The following is a 24,095-nucleotide window of genomic DNA, read 5'->3' as shown; positions in this document are numbered from 1 at the left end:
TGCAATCTTACATTCTCGAATCTTTCTTTTCGTAAAAATTTTGTTACCTTTTTGTGGCGGTGATTTTAACCATTCAGATCAAAGAGAATATAATAATCACTTTTCTAAAACTCCTTATAAATTGTTTGAAATTAAGATTTCAGTTAGATTCCTATCATCTACTTAACAAATGTTTTATTTATCTCGTTACCCTTAAAATATCAAGTACAAAAAGCGTTAGAAATGAATAACAATCCCATCAAATTTCTTTCGCGTCTAATAATTTTCTTTACCCTTGTTTAATAATATCGTCAACATGGCCCCCAAAAAGAACGTAAACAAAACACGAGAGCCTGTAACATCTACGACTAAATCATTTGTGACTCGAGGTGTAAAAAAGAAAACTTTATCAGGCAAGAAATCGGAACTACCGATCACAAGCATCAATAGTAAGCATTTTTTAAACATTGTTTTGTAAAAATATGTATTCGTAATACTCACGCGTTGCTTTTACAATCGGTTTTATTTTAGATCATGAAGATGCATCGGATAAAAGCAGTAATGAGGAAAGTCAAAAGAGAACACAAGAAGATAGCATGCTGTCTAAGAGAGATATCAACATTTTGTTGGCAAATGAAGGTAAGAATACATATGTATAATTTTATAAAAAACCTACCATTCATATGAGTTTCAATTGTTTACATTTAAAGTACTTTTTGGCACAAATGTATTGACCAGAAAAGTTGTCAATTACTATATTTAAATGTGTAGATTGAAGCTAGTGTATGGTACTGCTGAATTCTTTCTCACATTAATTATATCTCTGTCACATAAAAGGTGTAATAAAACACCATTTGAGATTTATACTATAAACATTGTATAATGTATATAGTAGGTATGCAGACTTATGTATGTGACTATCAACTTTTAAACCACTGTTAGTATTATTAAATATTAGAAGATATTTAATAACACTAACTTTTTTAGCATAATTAGTTTATTATTAGCCTGCGACTATATTTATAATATATTCTTTCTGCGACTGTACTCTACATAATACATACAATAATATGTTAAAATAATAATATTATAATTAAAATGAAAAGATTGATGTATTCTACATTATTCATTTATTCACTAAATCTTTAGAACAAACAAGCAATATTAGCTCTGCTATTTTAATATACAGTGTAAACTCCATGTAACGTCTCTCTATTTAACGACAAACTCTCTAAAGCGTCGAAATCAATTGACTTTGGTTGGTTTAGCTTGTCTACCATACAATGGTACACTCTACATAGCATCACACCCACTCTCAATAACGTCAGCTCATTACAACAATTGAACAATAAAAAGTACCTTTTAAATTACTAAAATTAGTAAAAACTGCGCAGCTGTGTACGTTTTTTTGTCGCATTGTTATCCTATCCCGCAATAAACTCGACTTTCGGCATCATGCATACAGAACTTTCTAAGAAATCAGTCCTTTTGTTTACAAATTGAGATTGAATGCACGTGTAGGCTGTTTTAGACCCTAGTCCCTAACTAATAATGAGTCATGGATTATTAATATCTATTTGTATTTCGTTATCATAATATTCTCAGTTATACATAAACTTTCAAACTGTAAATACGGTTAGTAAAAGAAAATCACTGTATAATGACGAAAAAGTATTGATTTTTTTTCTCTCCATTTAACGACAACTCCATATAACGTCATAAAATGCACGGTCGCTTCAGTGTCGTTATATAGAGTTTACACTGTATTTTTAAATAATTACATGCTGGTTAATGTTTCATCCTTCTCTTAATTTTTAAAAAATAAAGTTATTGGTGTAACATTCTATTTAAAAAAAAAATGATATTATGATAAAATAACTGTGTGAGGAATCTGTAATTCAGCAAGATTTGTACATAAAGGTCTGTTCTGTGTTTTAAGAAATTTTAACTTTGCCTGTCATGATATCCAAGAAGTATTGTAAGTTTAACATGTCTGTACAGTACTCCAAAATTAATAATGCGCATGAATGACGGTGAATAATTACCGTATTACAAAAGCTACAGGAATATCACGACAAACTTTGACTAATACATGTATCTTAAACGCAATGCAATTAGAAAATGCAATATTGTCTACCGTCGCTCTGGAAATACGACTGTTGCCGAAAAAATTCGAAAACTTCTATGTGCATTATCACTTTGGGAGCACTGTACATGGCATCCCAAAACGAGCATAACATGTAAGTCTAAAAGCGAAAATTGTAGTAACATGCGAATTTTTTATTGTTTTAGTCCTTAAGACACAGTTCCCATCAAAAATACCAGTATTGGATGCAATTGAACGAGGTCAGTGTATTGAAAGTGAAAGAAGAGAAGAAAGAAAGAATACATTCAAGAAAATTAAAAAAGTGACTTCAAAACAAAAAACTACTGCCAAGAAAAATGTTTCCAAAAGCAATGATTCCAGTATAAGAAAAAAAAGAAAAATAATAGAAAAAAGTTCTTCTAGTAACCAAGAAACCTGTTCTAATACTACGGAACAGGGTAAGTAAACTAAAATTTGATTTATACAGTGTGTAACAAAAATAAGTGCTCATACTTTAGGATGTGTATGTGTTTCTTGTAGAGAGTTCACTGTGAAAGTAGCAGCACTGAAAGACAATAGCCTATACATGGTGCAATTAAACCTACCGGCCAAACATTTTTAGGGCTTAAGTATCATTAGGATAGTCTATTTAAAAAATAAAATAGGGTGTAATTTTTTTACAATAACATATTTTATCCCAATCAAAATCCTTGCAGAGTGGTCACATACGAATAAAGGTCACAGCACACATATCACCTTGGAAAGGCATCATTACCGTATCGCCTTTAGCATCGCCATCAACCAGGCGTCAACCTAACGTATGCACATAATTAGTAGCTCCTGTACTTCAACTCGGCTACGGCTAGGCGACGCACTATGGAAAATGGTAGAACTAGAGCATATCATAAATGGTTTTTAAAAATATCACAATTTCAACGAAATATTTATTGCATTCGATACTCTAATAACCTAATAATCCTAATCAGACATTTTTTTCTACTAAAACTGCATAAATATTTTTTTATCATAGGTTGAAGTAAGTTGAAGTAGCAGATGGCTCATTAAAATGTATAATACACATAATTCAAATGAATATTGTGAAAAAAGCATTTAGCACATGCATGCGGTTTTATACATTTTTAAAAAGGATATTTTATGTTCCTAATAATGAGCTATTAACTTTTTTTAATATGCTTTTTATTTTTGAGTAAGTATTTAAAAATTGACATACCCTATTTTTCACTTTTTTTTTTCGTCGAAGGTTTTCACATTTACCCACGTCTTACTTTATGTGTTATTTGATAGCCTAACTATTCATAAATCAAAAATTAAAGAAATCAGCTGCGGAAGTTTGCGGTCCTGGAAGTTATGGGGAAAAGTGTGATAGAGGTCGGAGTAGATAGTTCGGTACCTTTTGCGGTTACTGCTGACATAGTGTGCAAAATCAATAATATTGTTCAAAATATTTTGATAGCAATAGCTTATTATATTCAATATTAATCACAATATTTTGATAGCAATAGCTTATTATATTCTATTCTGCACTCGTCCTGCGTGCGTAAATATGCATAACATTGATATTAGTACGTATTTCATATCTAAAAAACCAGTATATAAGGGGAAGCAAATATCTTCAAATTGCACACTTCAGCGTGTATTATATATTAAGTGACAATTATTTAAATTGGTTATTTCCATTAAAATGTCAACTTTCAATTCTGTCTACTCTGACTGTACTAAGGGTGATTTCATAATTCCCTATATCGAGCATGGCAGAACCTTGGAATCGTTGTCCATACAGCAAACATTAAATGTTTCTGAAAACAACTCGTGTTTTGTAATTGGTGACATTCAAATACATATTCTGCCTTCTTTCAATAAGCGCTGGGCTCAAGCATTACAGAAAAAGGACAAATTTATTCGGAATAATACAAGCTGGCTGGAGTCAGGATATTCAGTACAGTTTCCGGAGTCTGAAGCACATTCACTGCCATCAACTTCTGATGAACGAAGAAGATAAGTGGAAACTCAAGTGATGGAAATACAGCACGAAGGTTCTTTTACAATTACACTTGCTCGGCGAACATAACAGGTGTTGATGAAACATTGATTAAACGCTTGTATATTATTTTACAAGCTCTATCTTCTAGAATGATGGTCGATCCCGAAAAATTTGGAGTTTATGCCTTAGAAACTGCGCGAATTTATGTTAGTAACTATGATTGGTACTACATGCACAAATTACTTATACACGGAGAAAACGTGATCAAACATTTTTCTGTTCTTCCTATTGGGCAACTGTCAGAAGATGAACAAGAGTCGCGCAATAAAGACTACAGAAATATGCGCCTGCACCATACCAGAAAATGAAGACGTATTTAAAACACTTCTATATACTTCAGATCTATACCTTTTTAACCCTCATGTGAGAAATGTGAAGGATCTTGATGAAGAGGCACAAAGTCTTTTGAAGGTGGTACCTGAAGGTGATCCTACATTTACACCGGAAGTAATTTTAGTTAGGTATAGTGAGGATAATAACAATTAGATACAACATTATAAGTAACTCAAACCAAAAATATTATAAGATTTGTCTAATCTGAGATCAATTAGTTTGGTGTGAGGTATAGATAGGTACTATACGATTTTATAATTTTATGTATTTTATTATGCTTGTGTGATAAGTAATTGTTTAAGTTTTCTTAATTTTACTCATATTAGTACTTATTTATAAAAAATAAACATAATATAACTACTCGTATTACTTTTTCTTTTTTCTTTTTTTTTAAACCTAAAATAAATATGTATACATTGAAAAAAATATTAAAATCGATTATTTTTTTAAATCTTTGTATATCACTGTATACATGTGCCAAATCTCAATACAATACGATGAAAAACCTTGAAGTTACAGATTTTTGATCCGATACGGACCCAAATTTTCCACTGTGCGACGCTACGCTTACGGCTCGCCGACCGCTGGCCCCAGATCAGTTTGAAGCAAGGGTGGATGGAGAGACGACGAGCCGTAAGCTAGTTGACCACGCTTCGCATCCCGTTTCGGAGCCTGTTCCGAGGCGAGGCTATTACGTAACGATTCCGCCTAGTGTGTGTTGCAGTAGGGCTAGGGAGTTTCATACAAACAATAACGGCTCGAGGCAATACGGTACCGATCCCTTTCCGAGTTGATGTGTGTGCTGTGACCCTTACGATAGCGCTATTCATGCGACGGCACTTCGCCTGCGCACTTGGCCGGTCTGTCGCCATTCTCGCACTACGTGACGATCTAGTCTAGTCTGCGCCGTGCGCGTACGCGTAGTGTCCATAATCATGGTGTTTTCTTGGGAAAACTTTCGGAAGCTGTTGTGGTGTTTATAAAAGAAAAATATATAATGAGTATTTTTTTTAACAATGATCAATATATCAAAATATAGCCGGTAAGTTTAATCGCACCCCATATTTATGAACACTAATTACAATTTTGCTCTGTCAGTCATCCCTTGATAACTTTGGTTATTAGAATATAAAACAACATTTTGACAGTAATAGATTGCATATTTAAAGGGGGTGACTTTATTTTATTTTTCTCTGAATATAGGCAAAGTTTCATACAGTTTTTCTTTCGAAAACATGGTGTGTCAAGACTCCTACTAGAAGTAGTAGTAGTTTTTAATTTTCATGTATAGCTCTGATAAATGTATTTTCTGACTACTGACGCCGTCGAAAGAACTTTGCTCTACTTAAATAACGTCGATCTGAAGGTGTGTCGATATTTAATTCACGCGTTTTATACTAATTTTCATTAAGCTCGCCTTCGCGGTTTTATTTTAGATCATGAAGATCCATCGGATAAAAGCAGTAATGAGGAAAGTCAAAAGAGAACACAAGAAGACAGCATGCTGTCCAAGAGAGATATCAACATTTTGTTGGCAAATGAAGGTAAGAACACATAATGTAATTTGATAAAAACCTACCATTCACATGAGTTTCAATTTTTTACATTTAAAGTACTTTTTAGAACAAATGAATTAACCAGAAACATTGTCAATTACTATTTACTATACTCCTACTAGAAGTAGTAGTAGATTGAAGCTAATGTATGGTATTGCTGAATTTTTACAGATTGTGTATTTCTGTTACCGCTATAACAACAAATACTAAAAATAAAATAGGCTACTTGACCTAAACTCAATTTCATTGAACAAATGCATATTTCTAGTAGAATTTGGCCTAGGAAACCGTATTTCACCCTTATCATCAAATAAAATTGATGATTGATAAATAAAGTCGATTTGAAAATATGATTATATTTTTTTTAATTTATACTGATTAAACGCTTTTACGGATTTGGATGTAACGTCATCACTCATCACACTCGTAATTTAATATCTTTTATATTTAACGCGCTCGTTATATGTAAGTTTATTTGTAAGTACATAAAAGAATAAGCCTATTCTATATTTATCAAATATATTATCTTGAATATATACTTAATTCAAATAAAATATCAGTCTTATATATTATTATTACCACCATTTATTGAAGTTGGGAAATGAAATGGCCAAAATTTTTCTCCAAAAGTTTTCAACATAACAAATTATTTCTAATTCCTTATTTATTTTTTTCAAATTTTTTGGCACTTTTAACCTCGTACGTTTAGCACATAAAAAAATTCAATGAAGAAGGTATAAAATACAAAACATATTATGACGTCACCGGTCACACTATCGCGGACAGTGTTTTCGGCGTCATTTAAAAGGCATATTTTTCAATCAATATTTTTATGGGTTTCTACTGTTCAAAATATTAAAACATATTAGTTTTTTTGGTGAAAATGAATGATCAAGAAGCGATTAGCATAAAGAAAAAAAGTTGGTCAAGTAGCCTATTGATATTTAAGGGAGCCCCATACAACAAACGTGATTTTTTTTGGCTTTTTTTGCTCGATATCAATAATGGCAACAGGTAGGGCCATGAAATTTTCACAAAGTCCTTAATTATCATAAGTATATTTAATAATTAATAATAATATTAAAATAAAATAAAAATTTAAGTGGGCTCCCATACAAAAACACAATTTTTGGCCTAATTTTGCTTTATAACGGTACGGAACCCTTCGTGCGCGAGTCCGACTCGCACTTGGCCGATTATTTTAAATAATTACATGTTGGTTATTCAGGTTAATGTTTGATCCTTCTCTTAATTAAAAAAAAAAAAAAGTTACTGGTGTAACACTCTAACATGCGACTTTTTTTATTGTTTTAGTCCTTAAGACACAGTTCCCATCAAAAATACCAATATTGGATGCAATTGAACGAGGTCAGAGTATTGAAAGTGGAGTAGCAAAGAATACATTCAAGAAAATTAAAAAAATGACTTCAAAACAAAAAACTACTGTCAAGAAAAAGGTTTCCAAAAGCAATGATTCCAGTATAATAAAAAAAAGAAAAATAATAGAAAAAAGTTCCTCTAGCAACCAAGAAACCTGTTCTAATACTACGGAACAGGGTAAGTAAACTAAAATTTGATTACCTATACAGAGTGCAATTAAACCTATCGGCCAAACTTTTTAGGGCGTAGGTATCATTAGGATTTAGGACAGTCTATTTAAAAAATAAAGTAGTGTCCATAATCATGGTGTTATTTGGGAAAACTTTCGGGAAAAAAATGTGAGTATTTTTATTTTTAAAAATGATCAATATATCGCAATATGGCCGGTAAGTTTAATTGCACCCCATATTTATGAGAGTTCCATAGTAACTACAAGGACCACTAATTACAATTTTGCTCTGTCAGTCAAGGTAATTAAGAATATAAAATAACATTTTGACAGTAATAGATTGCATAATATTCTACATAGTATTAAGTATACATAATATAATATTATTCAACCTAAAAAGGCCACATTCTTGTCATTATAAATTGATCCTATAGAATTATAAAATTATAGAATTATAATAAAATGACTGGGCTAAATGGGGTGACTTTATTTTATTTTGAATATAAGCAAGGATTCATACAGTTTTGCATTCGAAAACATGGTGTGTTTCAAGACTGCTAGTAGAAGTAGTAAGTAGTAGTTTTCATGGATAGCTCTGATAAATATATTTTTATTTGTTAAACAAAATACAATAAGTAACCAAACGGTATCCTTATATTTTCAGAAGACAACAAAGAGCAGATACCAAAACTAGCTCCAGTGAAAATAAAGCGAATAAAAAAATTGGACCTAAGGAAGAAACGAGTCTGTGAGTAATAAATGAACTGGTAGAAATAAAATAGAAAATTATTAATTAAGTCTATATGAGTAAATGACATAAACATTGACTATTAAATTAAAAATATTAAATTCATATTTGTAAATTTTTTTGTACACTTGCAGATACTAATAACCTTCAGGAAGATAAGCCAAAGTATAATAAAAAACTAGTACCACCAATAGGGCAAAAAAAATTAGGACGCCCAAGAAAAAGAAATATTGAAGAAGTTTTTACTGCGGAGCCCGAAAATCCAAAACAAATAATAAAATCTCCCTTGCCCGTGAAAAGAAGGAAACTTGATCTGAGTAACTTAAGTAGGTCTTCAAGCTCATCTGACCTGTCTTGGACTAGAGATATTTCGAGTTGTAGTACAACAAGTTGTGTAAGTGTATCATCAAATGACTTTGTCCTCATTGATAATAAGTTTCCAATCATTAAATTGCAAAATATAAATCCAAAACCAGCACCAAACCCTTTAAAAAATATTCTAAGACAAACACCCAAAAATACTAGTGTAATAAAGAAAAATAAAATGCTTGATAAAGAATTGCTTCAAGTAAAAGTAGATGAAGGATTATTAAAAAATAATGATGCACTTGTCCTAGAGAGTGCTTTAGTCCCTCCAGAATTGAGTTCAACATCAAGTTCTAGTGATTCTAGCTCATCAACCAGCTTAACTGAGAACACTTCATGTGTAAGCAATAACGATATAATCAAAGATTTGTTAACCAAACTTAGAAGCATAGACTTAGAAGTTGTAGCATGGGTCGGGTTTAACAATATTAGTAGCTGTTCCACTCCCAAGCTAGACCAATTCAAAGACAAACTCGAAAATTGTAATGTCTTGCGAGAAGAGAAAAGTCTGATACAACTGGCAAAAAATGCGCAGAAGCAGCTATACAAACATGGCAAAAACGATGCTCCCAACATAATTTCTGAAGACGGTAATAAAAATAACAGCCAAGAGATAACATTCGTTAAACCTACCAGAGTAAGTCAAACAAATTACAAATACAAAGTAGCGCAAGCGGAAAGCTCTCCAGAAAAACCCGCTCAAAGTAGTCATACTTTGGTAATTCAAAACGCTAATGATAATTTAGTAGCCAGTAGCAAATATCAAGATGAAAACGACGATGACGACGCGCTTTCACTGTACGCTGAAAGTATCACGGGCTTGGATTCATCTAGAAGGAGTAGTTCCATACAGCGGGTTCCCGACGCACGCGGCAGCGACGAGTACGTACCAGAATTCGTAGCGAAAACATCAAAAGTACCAGTTACGTTTTACAAACCGTCACGAATTGAAATAACTCATGAAACCGAACCGGACCAGGACAAGCAAGAAAGCCAGAATAACGTCGCACCAGCAGTATGCGAAAAACAAAACGCTGATTCCACGTCACTAAACAAAGAGCAAGAAGTTGATAAAACTACAACAGAGGAAGCTACCATATTTGAAGATAGACGTGGAAATATACAGGAGCAGAATTTGAACGCAAATTTATATAACGCCTCTAAGCCGACGTTTCCGAACCAGACGAGATTGATCGCACAAAACTTTAGGTTCAATCGAACGAGCAGCGCCGTATTTAAGTGTTGCTATTACAATGTTGGATCACGTTGCCTGAACAAACAATGCAAATTCGAACATATCATCCCGAGTAGGGAAGAAATTGAAGACAAGGTATCTGCTCTGGAGGAGGATTCGTTTATATATGAATATATGATAACACGCACTGTGCATACCCTGCGACGGGCGTACGGTATATGCTTCGTCAACGAGTGTATAAAAAGGAAACTCACCAGGTTACTCGTGGAAATGGTTATAGACTGTGTCAGTAGAGGAGATTATAATAATTCGGAGGATAACACCCTCACCACTGACGCCGTCGAAAGAACTTTGCTCTACTTAAATAACGTCGATCTAAAAGTGTGTCGAGATTTGTTGAACTTTAAGTTTCCCAAACTAAAGGGCCTCCTCCTGTGCGATTATTTGCTGAAATTTATTGCCGAATCTCCGAATTTTACGCGTTTTATTCCAATTTTCATTAAGCTCGCCTGGTACGTATCCAGCATGGACCTCAGGTTCGACATCCAAGTGGCGACGCTGCTCCTCGAACGCGTGTGCATCATCCCGTACGAGAATAAGCTGGCGCGGGCGCTCATCGAGGTCATAAAGTACACCAACGACAGCATATTCTACAACCATATGATAGAGAAATTTGAAAAAATGCTCAGTATTTCGAATAAGGATTTGTACGATTCTTTCGCATTTTTGAAAAAGCGGAAACTTTTGAACCAAACGGTTACGGAGAACTGGAACGGTGTGGGCTATTCAGAGAATGACGTAAGATACTCTCCTGACACGACCAACCTGGATAACTTGGTGAGTTTTTTCTTTGCTTTATGTTGTTTACATTCTCATACATTTTCAGCTTTTTAACTCTACGGTACTTTCCAGAACAAAACCACAGAACCGAAGCTGACTAGAACGATTGAGAATAAAGTTAGTAGCAAATATGTGACTGAGGCATCTAGCAAGAACCCATATCAGGAGGACTGGAATTTACCTTCGAGTTCAAGAAGCGGAGATCAGAATATGTTTGGGCTGAACGGCCACAGTCAAGCTATGAACACTTTTCCAAAGGCGCTAGACTTGAAAAGTGGATACAAAGGCTTCCTCCTCGATACACCGTTTACTGGAAATTACGGGGTAAATTCAAAAGTTTACATCAATTTGTATCATAGTTTTTAAGTGACTTTAAGTATAAAATATAAATTTACAAAAAGGATTTATTGGATATAAAAATTTACTTTGAAACAACCAAGGAATCGAATTGAATAGACGTAAACTGGATGTCTTTGACTTTCAATAGTTCGACAGTGCGTAGCGACTAGCGATGGTGGTGTGAAATGGTGTCGCCATGTTGAAACTTAAAATTGATTATTATAGTCCCCAGGCCAAGGAACTAAGTTTTTTTTAAACATACAAATGTAAAACTTTGTGAGTGACTTTATTGCGATGAGTCCGATTCCTTCCTATGCGATTTTGATTCCTGGAATCGTCGATATGACGTCACTATGACTTTTCGTACATATGTACAAGTCAGTTTTTGAAATTTGTTTAATAAAGTTAATTAAAAAATTGTGGTCAACTTGTCCAACACAAATCATACTGCGTATGAGCTGTCCACCACCCCGAAAATGTCGATATGACGTCACTATGACTTCGTACATAGGTACATGTCGGACAAAAATAAAAATGATAGATATTATTATTCTGAAAGCAAATATCGACTTGTCCAACAAATATATTGAGTTAAATAGTCAGTCCGACAAGAAAAAAAAATCATTACTAAAATGGTAAACTTCTTAGGTTGGGTTGCACCAGAGGTGTGGTTATAGTTAAAGTTAAATATGGCGTCCAAACACCCTATATTCTCATACGATATCTGTCAATTTTTAATTCCGGTTATAGTTAAGGTTAAAGTCAAAGTTAGTTGGTGCAACCCAGTCTTATTGTCAATTTCTGACTGAATAAACTTAAAAATATTTACGTGTATAAAGTTGTCGTCTTCTCTATTCGACTTAAACTTTACAAATTACAATATTAAGGCACACTGATTTAAATTACACAAAAATTACAACGAAGGAGAAAGTCGGCGTGGGTCTCTGAAGCCCGGATGAACGCAAGTGGTCAGTCAACACATTACACAATGTCGCCCGATTTCGATTTTTTAAAAAGCTGAAGCGATCGAGAATGTATTTAGCAAACCTTCATCATAATCAGTCGGCTCACTGTTGGAATATTTGGGAGTTATAGAACTTACTTATTTATATAATTTTTATTGTAGAACAAGATCCGAAGAACAATCCACACGGACATGTTTCAGCGGGCACCGTCGATGATCTCCAACTCTAGTTCCGGTAGCGAGGAGCGGGGACACGCGCGGCGCGGCTCGCCCTATCGCGGAAGACGGGGGTTCATGCGACCAAACAATTTGTTTAGAGTGAGTGAATACATACTGATAGTAATTGTGTACAAATAATTAATAATTAGGTCTTGTTCAGACGTGCGCATTTTCTGCTGTAGCGTTTAAGGAAACCGCGACGCTGAATACACGCTCACAGGAAACCTGCAGAAAAGGGCCACGTCCTAACGCGCCCTTATAGAACACTAGATGATGACGTGAAGAGATAACAGACAGACAGACACACTTTCACATTTATAATATTAGTATGGATTATGGTGATAAAAATCAGGCTGAGTACTATAAGGCCTCCACTAGCTGTGACCCTAAAAATAGTTTCGAAAACTTTTTTACTGCTTAGGTCATATCATCTTCTAGACCAGGGGTCACCAAATGGCGTACCGCGGTCTGCATCCGGACCGCCGACCCATTGTGTGCGGACCGAGCATTTTCGAAGAACTTCGTTAAAAATAAATTTCGTGTTCGACTTACCGATGAATATCTCCAGGATTAATATCAATATCTTGTACCAGTTTCACTTCAAACACCAGATCTTTGTAATTTCCGTAATTACTTACTTTTGTAAAATATATATATATATATTTTTATAAAATGTGCGGACTGCGAAGGTCAGGTTTATTCCTGAAAATGGACCCCGAGTCCTAATTAATTGGTGACCCTTGTTCTAGACGTTATTAGGAATAAAGTAAACTTCTGCGATCATTGACCCATTGCATTATCAGTTATCTGATTGAGGCGGCTGATTCCCAATGTTTATTTATTTAACACTTACAGCTGTGCTCTGTGGGGTAATGTGTAATTGACCACCTGATAAAGAAATACAGCGTATTTTATTTGGTCTACTTTTATCACAACTATATATTTAAGTATTAAATCTTAGATTAAACATAAACTGAAAAAACAATGCTGAGCCTTGGATTAATTATAACAAATGATCAAGTCCTTGATTATTTATAATGAACTAGAAAAATTCAAGGGCTTTGTAATAAGCTAATTAAACTACTGCAGTTATAATTTTACGCAGACATGTTTCTGACAAGGTGTTTTCTTTTTTCAGAATGTCAGGAAGTCTGACGGGCCAAGATTTTACTACTGATAGAAATTACATTTATTTTTAAGATTTGATAAGAACGTTGCTATGTTTGTTTTTCGTTAAAAGTTTATTGTGATCGTAGGTGAGCCATATTATAATCTTTAAGATGTTAATTGACTTTAGTTGTAAGAACCACTGTAGAAATGTTCTGTGATCTTATAGATTTACGTTATGACTTATGACTGAAAGCAATCATTAAGTATTCATAAAGTTCATCAGATAAACTCAATGATTACATTTTTATAAAAGGACTCAATAATATGGTTTTTGTAAACATAATTGTATCTTATTTTGACATTTTCATACAACGCAATAAAATATGATGACATTTTTCAGCGCGCGCCGTGACTCTGCGTTGCTCAATTGCGCGGAAATTCGTTTATAGTGCGGGAACCGTACATTTTTCCGGGTTAAAAAGTAAATATCTTATGTCCTTTCCCGGGACTCAAAGTATCTCATACCGAATTTTATCAAAATCGGTGAAGCGCTTTAAGCGTGCAGAGATAGGAGACAGACAGACACACTTTCGCATTTATTACATTAGTATGGATGTTTTTTAATGTTACTCGTGATCTGTGCCATTAACGATATTTCGGGTAAGAAGTAACGTTAATGTGCACTTAACGTTTAAAGTTTTGTTTTAACAAAAAAACGACTACCGTAAATATAATGGTGAATTTAAATGGTCATAATTCTGTGAAGTGTGTGTACGCAGGCCCGGCCTGACCCAAATATCAGTATATTATTTGATATATTCTGCCAAATATATCGATACCTCATTCTGATGAATGAGGTATAATATTAGATTTGAAATAATGGGCCAATCTATAATTTTGAGTAGCCTAAAAAGTTAAAACTATAATTAGTATAGTTTTTAAAATTTTTGCTTTTGTTTACAAAAAACTGTTTGATGGAAGTTGATACTGTATAGTATTTTGTTATACTCGTCCACTGACTGTCATTACTACGAAAATGTAATTGTTATATTTTTGTACTTTAGGTTAGGAGACTAAAATGTTTTAAATGCCTTATTATTTTTTTTTGTAAAAAAGTCTGTTTAGTTTGTAATATAAACTCATACGACAAACATTATTTTAGTCTTTTTTTATTTACAATGCCACATAATTATTCCTTTTAAGAAAAATAGTTTAAGTATATAAAAAAATTCACGGAGCCTAGGATATTTTTTGGACTAACACGAAATTTCATTTTATTTAGGGCCATTTTTTTTAATAGGCAGAACACAGAAAATATATACCAGAGGGCAGAGGACATACCACAAAAACTATTATTGATATTATAGTTTGAGCCCCTAGGCCCTAACGTGCTAAAAATTACCTTGCGATGCCTTACATTGAAGTTTTAACATAATTAGGTACCTACTTTATTTATGTTAAACTTGTTTTTGTTACAAAATGTGTGGTGGTCGTCAGTGACGGATTAGCCCTTAATCAAATTAAGGCGAGGATAAACCCCAATTTGTTATTCCGTGACTCCCGGTTTACCTAGTTCCAATATAATAATGAAGTGTTAAAAATATGAGATATAAAGCACAATATTTAAAATACCTTAAACCATAAACATTTTAATAAAACGTAATAATTTGGCAGTAATTAATTTACAAACTCTCCTCCGAAAAAACTCTATTTCATCGAAATATAAGGATTAACTAGGATAATTATACACTAGCTATTTGACCGAGCTTTGCTCGGTGTTCGATAAAACACGAATAAAATGACATTTTCTAAAAATGATTCCTAGCTAGATCGATTTATCGCCCCCGAAACCCCCTATATACTAAATTTCATAAAAATCGTTGGAGCCGATTCCGAGATTCCAATTCTATATTTATATACAAGAATTGCTCATTTAAAGATATAAGATTTTATTTGAATAAATTGTTAGTAAATCTATATTAAAATCTCTTTAACCGAACAATTTTGTTTCTTAATATTTATTTCCAAAGATATTTAAAAAAACATGAAAAATAGAGAAGATCCGCCCGAATAGTTACAGTTTTATGCTAAGCTAAAATGAATCTTATTGCGATGCGTATACGCTTGGTCTTTGGTTGTGTGCAAGGTTATCGTTTTTGATTGATATTAATCCCCGCCTTAAACAATTGCCTAGGGCACCAGAAGAGTAAAGGTTCAAAGACCGATTCTAGTTGAGATACGGATAGGGATGGATTGCTTAGGGCATCAAGTAGTCTTAATCCGTCACTGGTCGTCGTGGGTTAAATATGTTACCCCTCTCATTCTTCGTACTCATGAACAAAAGGCATGGTTAATGATAGTTTGACAAACGATTACCAATAACTCAGACTGGTGTTTTTTTTAATTTTTTCTAGTTCTGTGGAATATTATACTAGAAACTCAATCCTCGCATCTAGATATAGTTAATAGTTTACAGTCGTCGTCATTGCTTTTTGTTATGTTATTAAAAAGTATGTACTATCAGAGAAATTGCGGACCTACGTTTTTTGGTCTGGCCACAGGCTATGTTAAACCAAGCCAACAATGATAGATCACAATCAACATCAACTCATAATCCGACCAAATTACGTATGTCCACCATCTGCCTATGCATCAGTTTCTTCTGGTATAATAAGAGAAAATAAAATATGCTCAATTAGCGGCTGTAATGTGTGCACGCCGTCTCTTTCTGGTTAGATATGTCTTACGTCTCAGACGCACATGTTTGTAATTTGTATGCTAAATTAGCAGCGCTAAAGCTTTTAATATAGTTCTTTAAAATACGGTAGGTACTTAATGATTTTTAAGTTTTTTTTTAAGCGATGAGGTCAATTGACTCTTTTGTTACAGTGAGAAATACGATCGCGTATTTAAGTTAAATAAAGATTTTTTTAAAACTAGGTATTCGTTTGTTCTACTTGTTTGTTTGATTCCGATCAAATAAAGATTGTCATTTCATAGTCTAAAAGACCGCACTGTTATATAAAATAAAATGAATTTTAAATTTTATTAGTCCCGCTTAAACTCGAGAACGACTGAACCTATTTGGCTAATTCTAGTCTTGAAATATTCCTGGAAGTCTAAGGTGGGATTTCACCAAACACACATAAAACTTAGTTTTATAAAACTTAGTTCCCATTGAACGCGTTCATGCTGCGACGTAAATCTCGTTTTGTTTCGATTGGATTTCACAAACTTCTTTTGATCGCGATTATTAAATCTAAGTTTACGTGACGTCACGCGATTATTTTACATGTTTTCGTCATTTTAAAGCCTTTTCACGTTAATTTAACTACGAAATAGCAAGAAACAATACATAAACTAACAAACGCATGTGTCAAAACTGTCATCTTGACATTTCTTTTGTCTATGTTTTTCGTTCCGCTATGACAGAGCTTGAACGGGTTTTATAACGTTAAACTTCGGACTTTGGGCGTTCAAAAGATAAAACTCGGATTTACAGTGAACGCGTTCAGTTTATGCTGGTGAAATGCATTACAATGTTATAATCGCGTTTATACGTTTTGAACCGGTTCAGAGTGCTTTGAACGCGTTCCATTTCTTTGGTGAAATCCACCATAAGGAAGGTTTATATTACGAGGACAGTGATACGATGTTAACCGGGTTATCTAGTCGAAATAAGAAAAAAATATTCTATTATTTTTAACCGACTTCCAAAAAACGAGGAGGTTATATATTCGGCTGTGGATTTTTTAAAATCATACAGACTTACCTACCCTTGGTAATTAATTAAGTAGTATGGCTGTGATTAAAATAATAACGTCTAACTATAACCTTAAGAACGCTAATTTACTACATTATTAAGTCGAGAATATTTTTAAGATTCTAGAAACTTTGTAGTTTTCAATATTCTATTCGATGTGCAGGACTTTCGTGATTCAATGATATAATTAATAATTTCCACTTGAGGGGTATAAGTTGTATACGTATAACTCGCTTCACGAATTTTTTCATTACAGGCCTAAATAGTTTAATTTGTGTAAAGTTGGTTTTTAACGTTTTGTTGCTAGATAGGTATTAGATTATTTTTTATAAAAGTAAACGACAAAAAACATTGTTACCATACCAATTTAAAATATAATAGATACATTTATTTGCTCGAAACATTATTTAACATTATTTTTATTGACAGTACTTAATTATTTTACTTATTATTTAGATAATTTAAATACTATAATGGAGGTGGACAAGCCATTCCTGTCATTTCGTTCAACTTACAAGATAACCAGTTTCTTCTTGTGCATCGGCCTTATATATCCTCACCCGGAGACCAACAAGCGAAGACTAGCTGCATTGGGTAACTTTCATTTCATACTTATTAGGGTCCCGTACCCAAAGGGGACAAACGGGACCCTATCTATTAGGTAGGTACTAAGACTTCGTTGTATGACCCGCTAGCTAGACTATCTGAAATTTTTACAAATCTGTATATTTGTTGCCGCTATGACAACACAAGAATTAAAATAAGTACTAAAACAAAATGAATTGAATATATTTAAGGTCCCAAACAAACGTGTTTTTTTTGCTATTTTTATATCAATAGCAGCAATAGATTGGCACTTGAAATGTTCATAAAATATTCATTTGTATTTAATTACTTTCATATTTCGTAATAAACTTAAAATCAACTGTTAATTGTGTGGCAGACCCAGATTTTTGAAATAAAATAAAGACATAGCGGTAAAATATAAGTATTTCCAAAATATCAGCTTCTTAACTTATGTATTTTTTTGTTATGAGCCTTCAAAGTTGGATAGTCAAGTCGAATTTTTTTTAATAAAATGCCTTAATTTTTGTGTAGATTTTTGTATACCATTCGATAAGTTATGCAATTTTAAATAAAAAAATTCTTGTGAAACCACTTTCATAAACGCAATATTTAACATAGCTATCGAACAAACTACCTAATCGTGACGTCATAGTTAGGTAATATTTTGTATGGATATCTTGGAGAGTTTTTAAGCTATCAAAGTCACCGATATTCCTATTTTTGAATGGTCCTTCACTTACCAACAAAAAAAAAAACACAATTTTTGCCTACTTTTGCTCTTGTGGGAATACGTGCGTGAAGGCCGCAAAAGATGATCTTTTATCATGCTCGGTCATCTCAGACGAGCAATTTTATTGCGTAATATTATTGACCGTCTAGGGTTGATATTGAACATCGCACGCCTTCAATCTAATTGTCAATACTGTTCAATAAAATTAAAGCGTGATTTTGCACAATTCAATTGATCGTCTAGGGGCCGGCTCAGAGTGTAAATGTTTTCAGGCATAGTGACGGTAACAATGATACCGAACATGATGTACGTGCTGACGGACATCTACCGGTACTTCATGGCGGGGGACATACTCAACCTGACGCGACACACCACCATCGCGGGACCCTACTATGGAGGAACACTCAAGGTTAGGTACAGCATACTTGTATATAGAGTCAATGTTATGCAATTAGATGCAGCCCCAGATTTATAAATAGGCCGTTATATTTCACGGTCTAACTCTAGGGCGACAGCGTCCATATACGCCCTACATGTTACCTACATGCGGCGGCGGAAATAAAGTGGCCTACTTATAAAAAATATATAAATTCGGTACTGATTAGATGTAGATGAATGAATATATATTGTTACGTGCTAGGGTTCGAAGGATTTGGAGGGAAGACTTGCTGACTCTTGAACACTTTATTCACTAGCGCAACGGTCACACTAAGCACTAGGTCCAAACACTTAAGCACTATCACTGTCCTAGGTCGTAGCCGAGTCGTAGGTTCAGAGTGGTGCGTTACCATGGCAGGAACAACGATGCTCGGGACGAGCATCTCTAAGAGGGGAGTAGTGTTACGGACCCACAGAGCCATCTAGCGTCAAACCAGCGCAACTTATTGAAGAAACGCAGTTGATACACAATAGTCGATGAATATGCAATTATTCTTGAAGAATAACATTGTTAATGCGAAAGTGTGTCCGTTGTAACTCACTTGTACCTACCCTATTATTTTGTTACGATTCGATTATTCCTGCAACTGTCAGGCCTTTTCCATGTTCAGATTTTCCATGAAGTTTGAATTCGTGAAACTTGTGAGAGGTTAAAATAAAGGGATTAGTTTTTCACGGAACAATGTAATATGGTTTCTGCGGTAACTTGCTGACAGCATCTAGCCTTATTAATAATAATAATATCTATGGACGCTTCACACCACGATAGTCTGGCCACGTGCTAAGTTCCTGAAGGACTTGTGTTACGGGTACGAGACAACGAAAATATATTTATTTCTTTTATACTAAACATACATTTAAGATTTTTATTATATTATCGTTTATACATATATTTAATACACATCCAAGGACATTGAAAACTTTTTGTTCCGTCGGCGGGATTCGAACCCGCGACCCCCGGCTCCAACCAACTGAGCCACAGAGGTCGGTTATTAGATATTATATCGATTAAAGAAGTTATACTTAGTTAAAAAAACTTTAAATGAAAATAGATAACGGATCTAACTGACTTAGTTGTAACTTTTTAAGGCGTTGGCCACATGCTACACCGCTAAAGAAGCAAACGAGCTGATCGAAGAATTGTCTCGAGATTACGCTCTTTACAATCGACTACCGCAATCCTACCAAGACATCGTACAAAAGTGGATAGATAACTCCAAGAAGTACTGCGAACAGATCTGGATAGTGGTCGTTCTGTTCGCGATTATGACGTATCCACTCGTCAACTTGTTTTTAAACATAAAAGCCTCGTTTATAGACGAGAATCCCCAGCGGTTTATGATACATGAAGTGAACATACTCTTCGTGGAACGCGAAAACCAATTCGAGTCTCCGGTTTTCGAGATGTACTACATCTACTGTTTGTACACGGCGGGGTGGTTCATCCTGTTTTACGCCGGTTACGACTCGCTATTCGGAATTCTGGTGGACCACGCGTGTCTTAAGATAACGGTCTACTGCAAGAGATTCGAGGACGCGATAAAGATAAGAGACGAACGGTCGCGGATACAGAAAGTTACGGATGTCATTAAGGAGCAAAAGAGGTTGTTTCAGTGAGTATAAATATTTTAATAAGTTTATATTATACAGTACTGTATACGAAAAATTCTAGAGAAAAGTTTCTAAGACATCGGCGACGCGGCTCCATTCTCAAAGGGTAAGTTGAACAAAGCACCGTCTGTTGCCATTTCAATGGATTTTTTTATTTGCATCAAGTGTGTGTAGTGTCCAAGAAGAGATAGTGGTTGTATGTTAGCAGCTAACCTCTGGCCGTTTGTCGTTAGGGAGGTTGTAGATCAAGGAAATAATAATTTTTAAATGACTAGATGATCACATCTACTTATCTACTTATATAAGAGAATAGATGACTCCGTTGCACCAAAATTCGTTAATCACGCGGAAGCCGTACCATTTTTCCGGGATGAAAAGTATCCTGTGTCCTTTCCCGAGACTCAAAGTATCTCCATACCAAATTTCAGCATAATCGGTTTAGCGTTTTGGGCGTGAAGAGGTAAAAGACAGGCAATTTATAATATTAATATGGATTTTGCAGGTATTTGGAGCTTCTACAATCGAACTACAACATCTACCTGGGCACCATGTTGTTTGCCGCGCTACTCCAGATCGGCACTTGTTTGTATCACGTTTCTGAGGTAAGCCGTGAGTTTGAGATTTTTTTAAATTCTTATGAGGCTATTCTGAAAATGAGCTTCAGGAGCTTTAGTACCACAGCCACAGTAAGAATTCACAAATATACTTTACCCGAATTTTAATACTTCGATCGCAGATTCCAGGAAATGCTTTTGTATTCTATGGGGCTTGAAGAATTAAGTCGTAACTAAAGGGTAGCTTTAGAGCCGCTATAAATCGCTTTCTCATTCTCATATTTTCATTCATCATTCTCATTCATCTCATTATTGTAACTTTTCAGAGCGAAGATCTGGATTTGCCGTTTTTATCCATCGCTTTGGGATCCATCTGTTGCGTCTACATCCCCTGTTTCTACTCCTCTAAATTAAAACATGTGGTAAACTGGTTTATTGAGATTGTAATGAGACGTACTCGTAATATTATCGTATCTTTAGTAAGACAAGGGCTATAGCTGTTTTGACAATGATAAGTATTTATACCTACAATTTGTAATGAATAAGTGTAGAAAATAATAGAAAATTATTTATTTGTACAACTAAAAAAAACTTAATTTAAACTTAAAAACACAATATAGGAAAACCATGTACCATCAAGGAAATTGATTCCTAGGCAGTTGACAGACCAACATCATTTGGTCGTATCACGTCAATTCAATATTAATTGTAATCTGTCGGCTGGGTTTGACATAACGCGACCAAACTACTTAGGTCCCCCATCTGCCTAGGAATCAACTTCTCTGATAGTACAAATAGGCGATCTTACTGCTCTGCTGAATGGTTTCTGCCAGACAAGTACGTGTTTCATAAGAATTATGTCGAAATCAGTTCTGTAGTTTTGAAACCTAAATATACGTTGCGAACGAACAAATTTTACTTATTTACAATACAATATACTTTAGTCTTTAGTCAACTTAATTTGTTTTAATACTCAGGGCGCGTCCAGACGTTCGCGTTTTCTGCTCGATTCAGCGCGCGTGAAATTGCTAGTGTTTGGAAAAACACGCGACGTGCGCTGAATCCGCGCGACCAGAAAACGCACAGGAAACGCGCACGTCTCTACGCGCCCTTATGCCTAGCAGGCGCATAACCTATAAACTGTAGTTTGATATTTATGTTATTTCTAGAGTCTAGAATCTGCCACGTCCTTCTACTCTTCTGGGTGGGAAAACGTTAACTGCGCCAAAACAAGGAAGATATTGCTGTTCATGATCGCAAGGGCACAAGTAAGCATATTAATGGATCGTAATTTTAATAATGCTACTACTCCCAAATTTCGCTTTCACTTCCACGTTCAGTATTCTACAGAACTACGTTACTTTCAGTCGATGCCTTTTCAAAATACGTAATAATCATAAATCAAAATACTCTACTGATTATTATGCGAATGGCAGTTGACAAAGCGACAAACATATTTTAATTAAGAAAATGAATAAAATGTGAACAAAAAGTTATCGAGCTTAATAATTATAATGTGTATTGTGTATGTTGAGACTTGAGTCACATCGATTTCTAAACCGTAACATTGTTACAGGTGCCATTACAGATACTGGGATTTAATTTTATACTGTACGATATGAATCTGTTTGTTTCCGTGAGTACACATTACTTCATAAAGGTTAGGTTAGATTTACGTAAAATTATTTACTTTCCATTTTTTTACGTAAATTCAAAAAATGGAACCAACAGTTTTTTTAAAATATTGTGTTTTATTAAGTAATTTTACAAAGTGAGCGAAAGGTTCGGTTGATGGTTTTGCGATGGCATCGTAGTTTCATAATATATTTTATGGTTTTAAAGTCGCCCTTCAATTTATCATGACTTGCATGATAAAATAAAGGGGTTTGTTATCAGGTTTCCCATAAACACACAAAATCATAATGCTAAAACCTTTATTTCAGATATTGCGGTCGGCGTATTCTATTTATGCACTCCTATGTTCTTAAATTCATAATATGTCACAACAATATTGCTCGCTCGGAAAAACTTAAAATCATTAAAACTTAAAATAAAGTTCATTAAATAGTTTTGAAATCAAGTACACTACCTTAGACTTTTATTTCATTTGTAAACTTTCATTTTAATCAAATTATAAATAAAATATAATTTACGAAGTTTATGTGGCATACAAACAAACAATCTTTTTCTATTTACCATACTAGATATACAGGTTAAAGCTTTTATATTTTTAATTCCTTTATTTAAATTACAATCTAAATTGTAGATTCCAGTTTAAAGGCTACATAATTATAATTCCTTTCTTCGAACTACGAATCAAGTCAAAAGTTGCAAGTATGTCATCCAGCACAGACGTTGAGTTTCTGCAGAGTTCTCTATTGGCACTAATTGACGTTTCTCGGCTTTTTGGAGTTGCACCACTAAAGTTACTATCACACCGACATGGATTTCGAGTTGCTGTGGACGAGCGATGGGCAAAATATGGTTTTGTATTGGCTACTGTTATAAGAAAGTATCTTTTTAAATAAATAATAGCTAGTTAAATAAGATAACAAAACGCGTTAGAGATAACAATAATTTATTAAATGTAAATAACATACTTTGAAATTCTAATAAAACCAAATATTGTTTACCTTGCCAAATGAAAGAAACAAACTTTATTTGGTAAAACAGTAGATGAACATTAAAATAATCAAGAACATTTTAATATAAGTCTTACCAAATTGGCACCTACTCAGCATCTGTTTTCAGTAAGCGCCATTAAAATATAATTAAAAAAATATTAAACACTTTGCTAATTTGCTATTGAATCATGAGAAAATGAATCTCGTGGACACTACTGTGTTTCTAGGTGTAACGCTAGATAAACTGCTTGAACCTCATATTGCCAAACCGGCCGATAAGCTCAGTTCTGTAGCATAATTATATGCATTATGCAGTCAAAATAATTAGAGAAATTTGTGATGAATTCACGGCGAGATTAGGTTATTTTCATAGTATAATGTCTTACGGCACTCTATAATGAGAAAGTGCTGCGGATATTAAGAGGAGTCCACACCGCCGTTTTTCCATACAAACGCTGCCCC

The 24,095-nt window shown here is 34.1% G+C and overlaps 2 protein-coding genes across 2 annotated transcripts; both read left to right on the top strand.

Moving 5' to 3' along the window:
- Positions 1-8: 8 nt before the first annotated feature.
- LOC121728147 (probable serine/threonine-protein kinase nek3) lies at positions 9-14,503 on the top strand. The gene is made up of 10 exons (XM_042116263.1): positions 9-428; positions 511-618; positions 2,272-2,523; positions 5,897-6,004; positions 7,331-7,573; positions 8,230-8,313; positions 8,448-10,711; positions 10,787-11,038; positions 12,180-12,335; positions 13,375-14,503. The coding sequence occupies exons 1-10, from the start codon at positions 296-298 to the stop codon at positions 13,411-13,413; spliced, it is 3,639 nt and encodes a 1,212-aa protein (XP_041972197.1). The 5' UTR covers positions 9-295; the 3' UTR covers positions 13,414-14,503.
- Positions 14,504-18,681: 4,178 nt separating this feature from the next.
- Positions 18,682-23,031, top strand: LOC121727637 (odorant receptor 49b-like). The gene is made up of 7 exons (XM_042115575.1): positions 18,682-18,815; positions 19,934-20,457; positions 20,958-21,057; positions 21,336-21,431; positions 22,179-22,277; positions 22,586-22,645; positions 22,953-23,031. Exons 1-7 carry the CDS (start codon positions 18,696-18,698, stop codon positions 22,995-22,997), a joined length of 1,044 nt encoding a protein of 347 aa, XP_041971509.1. The 5' UTR covers positions 18,682-18,695; the 3' UTR covers positions 22,998-23,031.
- The last annotated feature ends 1,064 nt before the right edge of the window (positions 23,032-24,095 follow it).

Source organism: Aricia agestis, chromosome 6, assembly GCF_905147365.1.
Source record: "Aricia agestis chromosome 6, ilAriAges1.1, whole genome shotgun sequence".
NCBI lineage: Eukaryota > Metazoa > Arthropoda > Insecta > Lepidoptera > Lycaenidae > Aricia > Aricia agestis.
Note: the sequence above shows the minus strand (reverse complement) of the source record. Positions and strands in the feature narration are given on the sequence as shown.